Below are 16,112 nucleotides of genomic sequence, written 5' to 3'. Positions count from 1 at the left end.
ACATACTTCTCATCCCTTGAAGACTTGGACTTCGCAGATGATGTCACTCTCCTATCACATACCCGACACCATAGACAAGAAAAAACAACTTGACTCAACACATTCAACCAGCAAATTGGACTGAAAATCAACCGCAATAAGACAGATATCATGACCTTTAATATCGCCTCACCAGTACGGATAGAGGATTATGTTCTCACCAATGTAGAAACATTCACATACTTGGGCAGCACCATTAGCCAGGGTGGTGGAACAAGACAGGACATCCAGAACAAAATCAATAAAGTCAGGAACATTGTCAGGAGCTTAAATACAGTCTGGAAATCATCAAAATACAACACCAAAACCAAACTTAAGATTTATCAGAGTTGTGTACTTTCAACATTGTTATAGTGCAGAATGCTGGGGAATGAGAAAGTATGACATGTCAAAACTGTCTTCATTCCATACAACCTGCCTCAGAAAAATCCTGTGTATCTTTTGGCCCAGAACAATCTCAAACCAAGATCTACTGACACAGTGTAGCCAAAAGGATCTGAGCACCATCATTGCCAGGAGGTGTTGGAGATGGATCGGTCATGTGCTTCGGATGGAAACTGATTTCATCACCAGAGTAGCAATAAGATGGACACCTGAAGGCAAGTGAAAATGAGGCCATCCGAAAACAACATGGCAAAGAGCTGTGGAAGCCGAGCTGAAAAACCTGGGGCAAAGCTGGGGAACCATTGAAAGACTTGCCAGAAACAGACAGGAGTGGATGAGCTTTGTCACTCCCTTAACCGCCAGAGGCGTAATAGGAACATGACGATGATGACGACTCATTTAGTACAAAATCAAGAAGCTGAAAATAAAATTAATCAAGGGACATAAAGAGGAGAAATTATTTAATTGACTGCACACCAGTGTTAGCATGGGTAACAAATGAGGAATTGAAATTCGTGAGCATAAATTTGATATATTTGTTACTGAAACCTGGTGGGATGATTCACGTGATTGGAAGTTTAAATCAATGGTTATAACTTATTTAGGCTTATGCTCAAATAAATTTGTTTGTCTCTAAGGTGCCACAAGTACTCCTTTTCTTTTTGCGGATACAGACAAACATGGCTGCTACTCTGAAACTTATTTAGGATGGATCAACTGGGCAAAAGGAGATGGAGAATGGCACTTTTGATAAATCCAGCATTAATTGTTTCTGAGTCACTGATAGCTTAGAAGAAAATTATCTTGGATGCTCAATGTCTTAACAGATAAAGCACAAGATGGGTTATTAAGTGGTTTCTGTTACAGGCCACCAAATCACACAATGTAACAGGATGAGTGGCTCCTTAAGCACCCATCTATAATGTGTAGGAAAACAAGATGTGTAATAACAGGGGACTTAAATTTGAGTGACATGATGGAGGTCTTACGCTGTTAGTACTAAAACATCCATGGAATTCCTAAATAGTAGAGATAACAATTTCCTAACAAAAATTTGCATCCAACATGGGGGAATTCTATATTGGACCTCATCATCTTGATCGAGGAACTGATGACACAACTAAACATTAGTGGTAGCTTAGGTACAAGTGAGCATGACTTTGATAATAATGACTATAAATCAGAATCTAGGAATTGTGGCAAATTAATAAAGGAAGCAAAGGGACACAAAGAGAAATTTATGGCCAACTGAATTAAGGGCAGTAAGAAGGACTTTAAGTATATTAGGAACAAGAACAACAAAAATCCTGTTGCTGTATTGGTTCATTACTAGATAGAAATGGTAAAATTGTCAATAATAATGTAGAAAAGGCAAATGTGTTCAATGAATATTTCTGTTCTGTATTTTGGGCGGGGGGGAGCAGATGATGATGTCATATAACACTCCATTCCACTAGTAAGAGTTCTTTATCAATCAAGTCCCATATCAGCTGTTCCATTATCTTGCCTGCAATTGATGTCAGACTGACAGGCCTATAAGTACCTGGGTCATTTCATTTACCCTTTTAAAATATTGACACAAAATTAGCTTTCTTTCAGTTTTCTGGAACTTTACTGGTATTCCAAGATTTACTGAAAATCAACATTAATGGTCCAGCAAGCTCCTGAACCTGTTTTTTTAAGAACTCTTAGGAAAATCCTTATTGTCCTTACCTCTAATGGCCAAAGATTTCTCCTTCTAGATTGTGGCAGAGCTCCTACCTTGTCTCAGTGGGTCCCACGCTTCCTGGCGGATTACGCTAGCCTCAGAGGTTCACTGTGACCCTCTACGTAGCCCTTCTCCTTCTAGAGGCAAGGGTCACAGCCTATTGAGCCCATTTCATCATAAGCCAGCAAGGAGGTCAGTGAGAGAACTCCCACAGTCTCTGTTGTCCCTGTGGGCTTATTCCAGAACAGTTTAGCCTCCTGTCCTGACAGGGGCCTGTCTTCCCCTCCCAGGAGGTAGTGGCGGTTTGGGGGGGAACCTGGGCCCGCCCTCTATTCCGGGTTCTAGCCTAGGGACCCTAATGGCAGCAGTTGTTGACAGCCGACCTTTCACTTCCAGAGTTGCTACATTTCCCTGGGCCACTTCCCCACAGCTCTCCGGCTTCTGTCTCTCAATGCTTTCTTCACCCTTACCTTAGGGCTCTCTTTCCAGTGGCTTGAGGATGTCTTCATTACCCAGCCCTTCAGCCACACTTCTCTCCCCTGGCTCTCTTTGGCCTGACTGGAGTGAGCCCTTTTATAGTATCAGAGGGGCCTTAATTAGAGTCAGGTTTAAACATTAGCTTAACAGCCTCACCTGACTCTTTGCAGGTTAATTGGAGTCAGGTGTTCTCATTAGCCTAATGGCTTCAACTGACTCTTTGCAGGCTAATTGGAGTCATGTGTCCATTCTAGCATGGAGCAGCCCCTGCTCTGGTCAGTCAGAGAACAGAAAACTGCTTATCTAGTGGCTAGTATATCTGCCTTCGACTGCTGTGCTGTACCCAACTTCCCTGGGTCTATCACAATATTCATCTAGGAACAAAGAAAGTAGGGTATACTTACAGGATGGGGGGCTCTATCCTGGTAAGCAGTAACTTTGGAAAAGATTTGGGGGATGTAGTAGGTAATCAGTTGAAGACAAGCTCCCAGTTTAACACTGTGGCCAAAAAAGCTCATGCTTTTGGATGCATAAACGTTAATTTCATGTAGGAATGGAGCAGTTACTTTACCTTTGTATTTGTTACTGGTGCGATCTGTGCTGGAATACTGTCTCTAGTTCTGGTATCCACAATTCAAGAAGGATGCTGATAAATTGGAGAGAGTTCAGAGAAGAGCCACAAAAATTATTAAAGGAATAGAAAACATTCCCTTTAGTGATAGATTCAAGGAGCTAGATCTATTTGGATTAAAAAGAGAAGATTATTGGGTTACTTAAGCACAGTTTATAAGTAGCTACATGGGGAACAAATTCAGTCTAGCAGAGAAAGGTATAACAAGATCTCATGGCTGGAAATTGAAGCTAGACAAATTCAGACCGGAAATGAGGCATACATTTTTAACAATGAGATTAACTGTTGGAACAATTTACCAAGGGTTGTGGTGGATTCTCCATCACTGGCAATTTTTGAATTAAGATTGGATTTTTTTTTATAAGATATTCTCTAGTTCAAAAGGAATTATTTTGGGAGAGTTTGTGGCCTATGTTATACAGGAAGTTAGACTAGATGATTACAGTGGTTCTGTCTGGCCTTGATATGAAGCTATATATCTATGATTTGTTTAAAAAAAATGGAATCCATGTAATCACTGACAAAACACAGCTTGAAGTCTGTGTAGATTATAAACAAGAAGGAGGTAATTACATACTTTGTCTAACATTACCCATGTCCCATTAAATTACCAGAGAATTGGTATCAGACAAATTCAGTAGTTTTCTTTTATCGTTTTACAAGTTATGGAATTCCTAATTAACCCTTTCCTAAATTTAAGTTCCCTTCACTTTGTCTTCAGATTGTCACACATTGGCTGAATTCAATATTAGAGTCATTGAGCAGATGTTTTCAGGTAACTATCCACAGTGTGCAGCAGCAGTCAAAAAAGCTAACACTGTTAAGAACCATTAGGAAAGAGAGAGATAATAAGACAGTAAATATCATAATGCCACTATATAAATCTATTGTAGTTCACCCTTTGTATGCTGCGTGCAGTCTTTGTTGCCCTATCTAAAATATTAAAATTAGAAAAGGTGTAGAAAAGGGCAAGAAAAATGATTAAGGGTATGGAACAACTTCGATGTGAGGAGGGAGTAAAAAGACTGGGACTGTTCAGCTTGGAAAAGAGATGAGTAAGAGTAATATGATAGAAATCTATATAATCATGAATGGTGTGGAGAAGGTGAATAAGGAATCCGTTCACATGACACACAAACCAGGGGTCACCCAATGAAATCAGGAGGTGGCAGGTTTGAAACTAAATAAGGAAGTACATCACACAACATACAATCAACCTATGAAACTTGTTGCTGGGGGATGTTGTAAAGGCCAAAAGTATAACTGGGTTTAAAAAAAAATTAGATATGTTCTTGGAGGATAGGTCCAGACATGGTTAATAGGCAAGATAGTTAGGGATACATCCCATAATCTGGATGTCCTTAAACCTCTGACTTCCAGATGCTGGGGCTGGATGACAGGGGATAAATTGCTCGATAATTGCCCTGTTGTATTAATTTCCTCTGAAGCATCCTGTCAGTGGACAGGATACTGGGCTCGATGGACCATCAGTCTGACCCAGTATGGCCATTCTTATGTGCCCATAAAATGCCATTCTCCTCAATTAGGACTCAGTGCAAAATTTCAACTTTATAATCCTAATAATTTCAGCACTAGTGTGGTTTAATTTTTAAAATTGTAGGATTTTTTAAAATGATTGGGGATGTGTATTATTTTCAGGCTACTCGTTCTTAAAAACAGTTCACTTTTTTTGGCTGAAACTTTGCAAAAAAAAAAGTTATATTTGGCCACAAAAATGTTAGGCCAAAATATGAAACACTCAGAAATGTATAAGCAACTGAAAATAGAGACTTATAGTAAAATAATAATAATAATAATAATAAAAAATTAGACAGCCATAGTTCTTGCTGTTGTTCCAGCTATAATGTATAGGTTTAACTGGAAAATTAAGTGACATGTACTGATACATCTTAAGGGTTTGGTTTATTCATGTATGTTTTCCAATTTCAATGAGGAATTTTGTGAGAAAGTGATTTATGCTGTTGGAACTGGAATGAAAGGAGCGGAAGAACCAGGAGCAAAGAAACTGCTAACATCTGACTCCCTGTTAGAAGGATAGTTCTGTAGCAGTTATCACCACACCATTTGACACTCCAGAAGAAAGGGCAGAAGTTAGTTATCTTGCTTGTCTTACTATGGCATTACCTATTGCAGGGGTGGCCAACCTGAGCCTGAGAAGGAGCCAGAATTTACCAATGTATATTGCCAAAGGGCCATTGTGATACGTCAGCAGCTCCCCATAAGCTCTTCCACTCCCCCCCCCGAACCCCACTCTCAGCGCCTCCCACCCTCTGGCAGCCCCGCCAGTCAGTGCCTCCCCCTCCCTCCCCACACCTTCTGATCAGCTGTTTTGTGGTGTGCAGGAGCCTCTGGGAGGGAGGGGAGAGGAGCGAGGGCACAGCAGGCTCAGGAGAGGGGATGGGAAGGGGTGGAGTGCTGGCAGAGCCTGTGGCAGAGCCGGGGTTTGAGCAGTGAGCATCTCCTGGCACACTGGAAAATTGGTGCCTGTAACTCCAGCCTATACAAGGAGCCGCATATTAACTTCTGAGCCACAGGTTGGCCACCCCTGCCCTTTTGTGTTTAAGAACTTCCATGTGACAGTGATACACCTGAATTTATATCAGAAGAAACAATAATTTGCCTTCAAGACTTTTTTTCTCCAGACTACAACTTTTGTAATTTTGGAATAATAGTACTAAGTGCTCAGCATCCTAACTTATGTTTAAAACACCCTTTCTTCACCCACAATTTGTAGCTATGTGCATTGTGGATCTTAACAATAGTTATTTTATTGGGTTGGTTTATTATTGTTTAACAAACTATTAAAATGGCATAAACAAATAGCAGGCACTATACAGAAATTGTTATGACACTGCAGCACTCAGATTATGAATTGTTCCCTTTTTTATTATATAGGCTTTTCAGACTAATATTTATGTTGACCATTGACATTTTCAGGCTATGCTTTCTGTACATGATACTGTTGCTCAGAAGAACTATGATCCAGTATTGCCTCCCATCCCTGATGATATTGATGAGGAGGAAGACTCAGTAAAAATAATCAGACTTGTCAAAAACAGGGAACCACTGGTAAGTTATCTTTCCTTTTGTTGCTTTCTTTAATAGTTATGAAAATGATTAAGATGGCTAGCATTACCTGGAAATATGAGTAAATAATCATTTCAAGTTTTTCTAGAATGCTGAGTAATGCACTTGTGAATTCCACCTTCACTTTACTGACGTAATTCAAATGGGTGAGCTTCTTGTTGATATTCTTGATATTCTTACTTCACGGTTGTTTTAACACCACCTGCAGGCCACTGAAATTAATGAAATATTCATTTTTAATCTTGAACCTGAACTATGAGCTTGTTCTGAAGAGCAAAGATGATAGGGAATCCCCAGTGAAATGTAGATGTTTGTCACAAATTGTTCTTGTTAGCATTAATATTGAGAATGTGACCTTTTGGTATATTGAAAAGGAGCATGAAACACATTTGTAAATACCTTGAATTGAAGTCTGGGCAAATGTAAGTTATGTGTTGTTGTAGTTTGGATTAAAACACCAGAAAATTGATAGCTTCATGGGAATATCTGGAAGAATGAAATTAAACCAAGTATGTATTACAGGAATATTAAATTGTTGTACTGATTTGCTGTAGACAGTCATGTTATGTAATATATAGCTAATTACTCTCCTCCCCCCGCTAACTTGCAAATTCTTTGTTTTGGGTTATGCTAAAGGTTTGTTTAATGGAAAGAAATCTTGAAGAAATATCTGTAAAAGTTACTTTTAAAGAGCTGCAATTCTGAACCCAGGATGGTGGAGAGAGAGTGATGTCTGTGTTAGATATACAGTGGTAGCTTGTCTCAGCTGATATCTCAGTAATGCCCTCAGTCTTGACAGATCTCTGGCGTCAGTCAACAAGAAACCAATTTTAGTATTGACTGACTCTGGGGGCCCATAGGTACAGTTAAAAGTTTGAGCATATGGAAACATTTTACTTGGTATTAACATTCTAAATCTTTTTTTCCAACTGTTTAAATCACATACCTATTTACAAAGCTTTTCATTTTTTTATCACATGAATTCCTTCTGTTAGAGAAGAAACTTACATTAGGACTTAGTGTCAGGAATAGTCAAGAAGAGAAATTGTATCTACTTCTAATTCTGAGAGGTGTGAAAAATTAAGTATGCCATATAAAATTCAAATTAAATAACTTGGTTTTTAGTATTAATTGAAAACATCATTGACCTGTCTGAGTCTATATCAATAGCTTTGTGTCACACAAGCTTAAAAATATAAAATCTCAACATTTGTGCCATTTTCATAAAGTTTAACCTTTTAAAACACTTTCAAATTGCTTTGGGGCCAGATTTAACATGTAGCAGGTTTTAGTGATCAGTAAATAAATATGGTCTGAAAAATTGTGATTTTATGTTATGCTTATTCATGTAAGTTGCTGTTTTTATAAAAAGTATCAACTTTGAAAAAGTAATGCTGGAAGGGAGATGCCTGGAAACGTATGTGAAATGTTTATAAAGTACAGTGTATTTTTCAGGAGCAATTTTTATGCATGCCTATCATTATGGAGAAAGGGAATACACTGACTAGACATTGCAAAGTGCCAGTGTTCCTTACTGTCTTAGAATTTAGGATTGTTAATGTTGGATTTGTGTAAACAAACACACAGCAACTAAAAGGTGATTGACTTGTGCTAGATAGGATTAACAGGTAGTAACAAGCATGACCAGTGAAAGAAACTAGTTTTTTGAAGCTGGTTGGAAATTTAACATTTAAAAGGGACAAATAGGCATTAATACACTCTTATCTAAAGCAAAGGTTACATTAAAAAATATGGGCCACATTAAAAATGTGGTTAATCGGAGTATTCATTTTCATACATTGCCGGATTGCTATACACCTTTATTTAACAGGCAAAGCATGCAAAATAAATCTGAAGTCTCTGACCTTCTTTACTCTTAACCTATATTACAGGCCAAACTTGTTTTGATTTGTTGTTAATCCTTGAAAAATAAGGGCTTATTTTGTTAATATTCTGGAACCAGCAGTATCCAGCAGATGAATGGATGGAGTAGTACTGCTCATCTCTATGAAACCAAGTGACATAAAAGTAAACAAAAAAGGGTCTGGCTCCTGGAGAAGTTGCATTAATGTTTCAGTCCATTTGCATGCTGCTTGCAGCTGTACCTTTAACCACATTCTCAATCTCTGATCTCCATATGGTTTCCAAACTCCTTATTTCCCTTTTAAAAAATATTTTAAATTGAACTATGCTATTACACCTATATATGTCCCGTTTTGGCTAACTCTCTCCTCTGGCTAGCAACACTAAAAACATTTTCCAGACTCCCAAGATCCAACCTTAATTGTCTTTGCTTTTTAAAGCACAGTATGAGATGCTGCATTGCATGTGCCACTGAAAATACTGGGGCTCAACAATTCATAAGAATAAATGCTCTTGCCAGATTATACACACCACCTAGATTAGGCAGGTCTTGCAGTAACATGAGAGAAGCTTCTTTTTTTAGTATTTCAGCAAAATCAGAAGTACTCATACGTTTAAAAACAAATTAATTGATATTTGAGGATATTTTTAAAAACTATAATGGGCAAAGTTTGGAGACAAGTAGGAGAAACCCTTGTTTTTCAAACCACTTTGCCTTTTTATAATGTGTAGTACATGGGCTAGCCTTGAAGGCCAGTCACAAGACTCAACTAGTGCTCTATAGTGGCTGCATGCTCACTTGGGCCTTGTCTTCCTTACGAATAAAAGATATATTCGTATCGATCATAACATATAGGGAAATGAAGACATACACAGGGATAGATTTAAACAGAAGGCTGCAAATATATTAACGCTGAGGTGGGACACTATTCCCCCTGCCTACCCTATCTCTCTCCTATCAGCCATTTAAGTGGGTCCAGTGCCAGGTTAGAGGGCTTCCACCATATAACCCATATCTCAGGGTATGCTCTTTTCAGCCTGCCCCCAGGACTCAGTTCACTTTTCTGAATAATCTCATTCTCCACCCACAAAGGAAGTAGAGGGTACCATAAGGGGACAATGACCTACAAAGGTCCAGAGTGACCTAGACAAATTAGAGGATTGGGCCAAAATAAATCTGATGAGGTTCAACAAAGACAAGTGCAGAGTCTTGCACTTAGGATGGAAGAATCCCATGTACTGCTATAGGCTAGGGGCCGACTGGTTAAGGGGCAGTTCTGCAGAAAAGGACCTGGCGATTACAGTGGACAAGAAGCTGGATATGAGTCAACAGTGTGCCCTTGTTGCCAAGAAGGCTAAAGGCATATTGGGCTGCATTAGTAGAAGCATTGTCAGCAGATCGAGAGAAGTGATTGTTCCCCTCTATTCAGCACTGGTGAGGCCACATCTGGAGTATTGCGTCAAGATTTGGGCCCCACACTACAGAAAGGATGTGGACAAATTGGAGAGAGGCCGGCGGAAGGCAAGGAAAGTGATTAGGGGGCTGGGGCACGTGACCTATGAGGAGAGGCTGAGGGAACTGGGCTTATTTAGTCTGCAGAAGAGAAGAGTGAGGGGGGATTTGATAGCACCCTTAACTACCTGAAGGGGGGTTCCAAAGAGGATGGAGCTAAGATGTTCTCAGTGGTGGCAGATGATAGAACAAGGAGCAATGATCTCAAGTTGCAGTGTGGGAGGTCTAGGTTGGATATTAGGAAAATCTATTTCACTAGGTGAAATACTGGAATGGGTTACCTAGGGAGGTGGTGGAATCTCCATTCTTAGAGGTTTTTAAGGCCCAGTTTGACAAAGCCCTGACTGGGATTATTTAGTTGGGGTTGGTCCTGCTTTGAGCAGGGGATTAGACTAGATAACCTCCTGAGGTCTCTTCCGATCCTAATCTGCTATGATTCAAAATATTTGTCCCTTCTTCAATAGGTACAGTGAAATCCCAGGTCTCTTTTACCTTTGGGAGCTGGCCCTTTGGCTTTTATCCTTAATGGATGCTGACCGCAAGTTGTGATGAACTAAACATTACTACAAATGCCAAACAGTAATTTCTCTTATTTAACCCAGCTGTGCTGCATGATGCTGTGAGGAAGGCCAAATCTCCCCTACCTCCCGCCCCCCCAAACAAACAAACAAAAAACCACCAAGCTTCCAAGTACTTGGCTCCAATCGGAAAAATTCCTTCCTGACCCCAAAACAGGCAGTTGGTTAGACCCGCAACATTCTAAAACAGCAATTATACTAAAACTACAGGGAGGAAGGGTGGAGCAGCTAACAAGAGCAAGAGGCTCCAAAAAGCCTGGGCATAGGCTTAAATTAATGGGGGTGGGGAGAGCAAGGGGCTGGTCAATGGAAGTTGAAGAGTCTCTGGAGAAAATACAGCCCACCTCTACATTCCAAGGCATACACCTTCCTCCTCTGGGGTTGTACATCACCCTGCAGTTCCGATCAAGTTTTATACCCAATGGGGTGGTTGGGCGTTTCTTGTCTTCACTGGGGTTTTACTTCAAGTTAGCTTACTTGAGTTAGAAACACACCATTTTTTTTCATAGCAAAGACAAGGTGTTGGTGGTATTAGTTGCACAGAACATATTACGCCCATTCTTCTTCAGCAAACAGGCTTCCCATTGCTTCCAGGGTCAATTCTAAGTGTTGTCCTTGGTCTTTAAGCTAAGGTTCCTGGCTACCTGATCACCTCTTTCCCCACATGCTAGTTGTAGTGATTTTAACAATCCTTAGATTTAAACATCATAGGAAAGATAGCTAGGCATTCTCAGAAGAAGGCCTTGGGTTATGACTTTCAGATTCCATCCTGGTTTAATGGAACTCAGCTTTTCGACTTCTAGAGTAAGTGTTTCAGAGTAGCAGCCGTGTTAGTCTGTATTCGCAAAAAGAAAAGGAGTACTTGTGGCACCTTAGAGACTAACAAATTTATTTGAGCATAAGCTTTCGTGAGCTACAGCTCACTTAATCGGATGCATTCAGTTTTCCACTGAATGCATCCAATGAAGTGAGCTGTAGCTCACGAAAGCTTATGCTCAAGTAAATTTGTTAGTCTCTAAGGTGCCACAAGTACTCCTTTTCTTTTTAGACTAAGAATGTAAAACCTCCTCCTTTTATATCTTTTTGCATGAGGGGTGGCAGCCTGTGTGCTGTGTGGATGGTTGTATCGGAGAAGTCTTGTATTTTTATTTGACTTAAGAACACTTTACTAGATATATAAATAAGCGTAATCTCACAATTGAGAAAGAAGGCTGTGTTGGTTAAATTGGTTCCACAATTCAAGAAGAAAGCTGATAAATTGGAGAGGGTTCAAAGAGCCACAAGAATGATTAAAGGGTAGAAAACCTTTTTTAGTGATAGATTCAAGGGGCTCAATCTATTTAGCTTAACAAAGAGAAGGGTAAGGAGTGGCTTGATAACAGTCTATAAGTATCTATGTGGGGAACAAATATTTAATAATGGGCTCTTCAGTCTAGCAGAGAAAGGTATAACAAGATCCAATGGCTAAAAGTTGAAGTTAGACAAATTGAGACTGGACATGAGGTATATATTTTTAACAATGAAAGTAATTAACCATTGGAATAATTTATTTTGGTTCATGGTGGATTCTCCATCATTGGCAATTTTTAAATCAAGATTGGATATTTTTTTTTAAAGATATGATCCAGTTCAAAAGGAATTACTTTGGGAGAGTTTTTGGCTTCTTTTATACAGGTGGTCAGACTAGATGATCCCAATGATCCCTTCTGACCTTGGAGTCTATGAATCTATTGAGAAAAGCACTTCACCATTGATTTAATTTTATGGTGGATTGTTCAGGAAGAATGTTTATTACTTAAAAACCTTGATGTCGCAGAGTGGCTGGCCTCTGAATGAAGTAGGTTCAGCTTCCCTGTGACAAAACAGGTGCTGTCAGTTTGGCAGATTAAAAGGACAGGGCAGCATCTGGCCTACAAAGGATCAGGGCACCTGGGTGTGGGAGGAAGACCCAGTAAGTCAGAGCAGACTGGTTCAGCCAGGGGCAGATGAGAGCTGCCAGAGACTTGGAGGAGTGGAGGAAGGTCCCAGAAGGAAGCAGAAGGTATTTCTTGGGAGATGGCTGAAGGCAAGAAGAGCAGTGAAAGGCATTTGTTGGCTAGTGTCTCCAAGCCAGATGGCCACGGCCAGAGGACTGGAGAGGGCTGAAGGCAGAAGGAGACGCAGAGGGGTTGCCTGCAGGCTCTAAGCTGGAGAGTCCAAATCAAGGGACGGAGAGGGCTGAAGGCAGGGGAGCAGTAGAGGAGCTTACCCTCTGACATCTTCCAAGCCGAAGAGCTATACTCCAAAGAAACTGTAAGAGGGCCAGGGGGAGTGAAGGAAGCTCCCCAACAGAGGCTGTGGGAGGATTCCCGCTCAGGTAAAGTAAGGTTGCACTCCATTTGCAAGGGCTGGGGTGGCTGTCCTGGTACAAGGACAGAGGAGGACTGTCAGAGGGTCTGGTTGTGTCAAAGTCACCATTGTGTCATATGTGGGGCATCCAGAGACGAGATAGCTTAAGTTTTAATTACTGCTTGCACTGCAGTGAAAAATGGGCTGCATGTTTGGAGACTTACGTTCTGGATCATTTGCACAAGGTTTTTTAATAATTTGGTCCCAAGGAAGGATAGTATTGAGACTTTCTTGCCTGAAAGTTATTGGGTAACCTGAGAGGGGAAACTGAGGCAGGCATGCCTGTCATGCAGCAGCCTGCCACAGGATGGCACGCCACATGGGACTGCCCTGTGACACCTGGTTAGTGTCCAATTATTGTAAGTAAGCTTCAGACTAACATCTGTTACTGTGGTGCCAGAGTTTAGGATTGAGATAGAGTAGATGTATTAATGTAGCAGTGGATGTGATTTTTCCACAAGCACGAGCTCAAGTCAGCTGACACAGTGGATGGGATTCTGAGTGGCTCATGGGGCTTCAACTACAGAGCTATATAAACTGATAAAATGAGTAGTATTTGCTTCCTGTATAAAAAATACTCACTTAAAACTTTGGCTAGAATAATTGCAGTAAAATCCTCGTAATTTTTCTAACTCCCAGTCATATTTTCATCTGAAATTAAATCGTAATAAAGAACTCAAGTAAATGTCATAGCAATATAATTATATTATAAAAATATAAAAGCAGATTTTTAGCAAATTACAGAAAGAATGCACTGCTTAGAGATAGGATTTCATACAAATAAATATAAAATGTAATATTGTGTGCAATACACAGATCCAGAATTTTACTACAGAGTGGTGGCTACTGTCAGAATTTCTACCAAAGAGACTCTGAACATGTGGTGGTGATTAGTTTTCTAGGGAATTTTCTTTTTCACAGCAAATATAGCCTGTGTGTAATAAACAAATACAAATCAATCTCCCACTTGGCATTTGAAATATTGTGTTTATTTTAGATTTGAGTTTTTAGAGGTAAGTTTTACTCACAACCATTAAAAATGTTAAACACGTACAAATCATTTGACACCTATTACTTGTGTACATTTTCCCACCTTTGTGCTCCTGAAGTACTTCACATTTGAAACAGTGATGCACGTGTTACTCTGCTTTATTTTCTTGATGACAAACTAAGAAAGGCAGAAAGAAAAGAAAAATCTATCTATCTATCTATCTATCTATCTATCATAAACAACTTACTCTGACCTCAACTGTAACTCTTCTTTGATAAGATCACACTAAGCAGTTGATACTGATGCACATTTCAGAATCTGAGATTTTGAGTGAGAAGTGAAAATAAATAAATGCGGATTCACTAATGAAAAAGGTAGAATGTTTTCTGGAAGAGTGACCGTTAGATTCCTGGACAGTTATAACATTGATTGATCAGCAGCAATATTGCAAATAATGGAAGGGTGCATTGACCAAGTCAACATTAGACAGTTAATACTGTGAAAAGTTGAAAATGTCTGCCAACAGTTTTTCTTTCCAGTGTTTGTTAGTGTTCAAATAACCTCTTCCAAAAAATAGATGTTTAACACTTGTAAAAACTGCCAGTTCAATTAGCCATGCTACCTGAAGCCCTATCCACAGAATAGGGTCAACAAGTGTTAAAAATTGGGACACCGAGTCACAAAATCCACCCAATTTAGGTGTAATCAAGTTTGGCTTTTATTTATACAATTTCAGACAGAATTATTGTCACCTATAGTGTTTGGATATACGTGTATGCCAGGCAAATAACAGACCAGACAGAATTGGTCAGGCCCAAGTTACTGCATTCTGGGGCACCGGGAAGTTCTTCCACCTTCCATGATAATTGTTGCCTTCTCTGATCCCTTGGTCTGGTCCTTCAGTCTCATTCTTCAGTTTCTGGTCTGGTGTTTCTTCAGTTTGGGGCCATGTTCACTTTGGTCTTTAATGGGTTTCTACATTGCAGATTACTTAGTCTTTATCCATTTGGCTTTTAGCACATCAGCCCTTTGGATTTTAGGTAACCCACACATTGCACATGCACAAGCTTCAATTGCTCAACTTCTGTATTTTTCCAGCTGGTTTTGCAGTTTCTGGGTCATGTTGTTATGTGTCATCCTGCCCTGGGTCTTCCCAGAAAAAAAGGCGGGTGGTATTTATTATTAAATGTTTGTGTATCTTGTACTTACATCTTCCAACGCGACATGTTACCTTTATTCTGTCAGCAGTAATGTTTTAAACACATCAGCAATTTTATGTAAAAGAAGAATTGGCAAAACCACGTTTATGCCACCGAAATCTTGGCCTAAGTGTTACCTCATCAGTACCATTCACTATGCATAATTACAAATAATTAAAAATATAGCTATTGGAAGCTTTTCATCTTACCATTAACAATTCTTCATTTTATATTTCAATGTTATACATCAATATATGTTATTCTGTGCTGTCCTTAATCTATTAGAAAGGGGAGGGGAGTTATGGAAAACATAATTCTTTAATGTCAACATTTCTTATTTTCTTTAAACATGGGTTTTTCATTCAAAATTCAGTTTTGAATGAGACGTGAGACATTTTCTGTATATGTCATAACTGTGTTTTCACAGTTAAGAAATAGGTACAAGAACTAAATAAATTGAGACACCTCTCATACACCTGAAATTTTCTAAAGAATTTTCTTTGCAATGATCCACTTTGTTTTTTCACAAAGGATTCTTTAAGAATCTTTGTTTCTTGGATGATTCTTAAAGACTCCTTTGTGAAAAAACAAAGTAGCCGCTTGTGTGTGTGTGTTTTGTTTTAAAGGCATAAATGTTAGCTAAAGATGCGCAAAAAACATTTTGTGTGTTTGGCAACATGGCCTCTTTCTATGCAAGAACTTTACTATATATATATTGTTTTTCAATTTTTAGCAGTACACAAGTGTAAGTCTAGAGGCTGACTATACAAATAGTATAGCCCTGTACACTTAGGGGAAATATTAAAGTCCAAAATTATATTGTTTTCATGTTTCCCTCAGATGCATAATAAGGATATGTCTACATTGCCGTAAAACACCTGCAGCTGGCCTGTGTCAGATGGCTTGGGCCGTGGGGCTATCAAATTTCAGCATAGATATTTGGGTTTAGGCTGAACACTGAGCTCTGGGACCTGCTCCCATCACAGGGTCCCAGAGCCCAGGCTCCAGCCTAAGCCTGAATGTCTACACTGCAATTTTATAGCCCCGCAGTCGAAGCCCCACGAGCCCAAGTCAGCTGACATAGGCCAGCAACAGGTGTTTTACTGCAGTGTAGACATGTCCTGAGTACAAATATCACACCTGTACAAAATGGATGGGTTATTGCTAGCCTCCTGAAAAGAACTGAACAAGTGACCGATTGTATAAGATAGAACAAGAGACAGATATCTATCA

General features: G+C 39.6%; 1 protein-coding gene across 1 annotated transcript in view; it reads left to right on the top strand.

The window, feature by feature from the left end:
- The window catches only part of MPP7 (MAGUK p55 scaffold protein 7), a 424,011-nt gene that overhangs the window by 312,396 nt on the left and 95,503 nt on the right, over positions 1-16,112 (top strand). Inside the window, exon 7 of the mRNA XM_077808266.1 lies at positions 6,198-6,329. Within this exon, the coding sequence (XP_077664392.1) occupies positions 6,198-6,329 (132 nt within the window). The remainder of the gene's footprint in view (positions 1-6,197; positions 6,330-16,112) is intronic.

Source organism: Eretmochelys imbricata, chromosome 2, assembly GCF_965152235.1.
Source record: "Eretmochelys imbricata isolate rEreImb1 chromosome 2, rEreImb1.hap1, whole genome shotgun sequence".
Taxonomy (NCBI): domain Eukaryota; kingdom Metazoa; phylum Chordata; order Testudines; family Cheloniidae; genus Eretmochelys; species Eretmochelys imbricata.
Note: the sequence above shows the minus strand (reverse complement) of the source record. Positions and strands in the feature narration are given on the sequence as shown.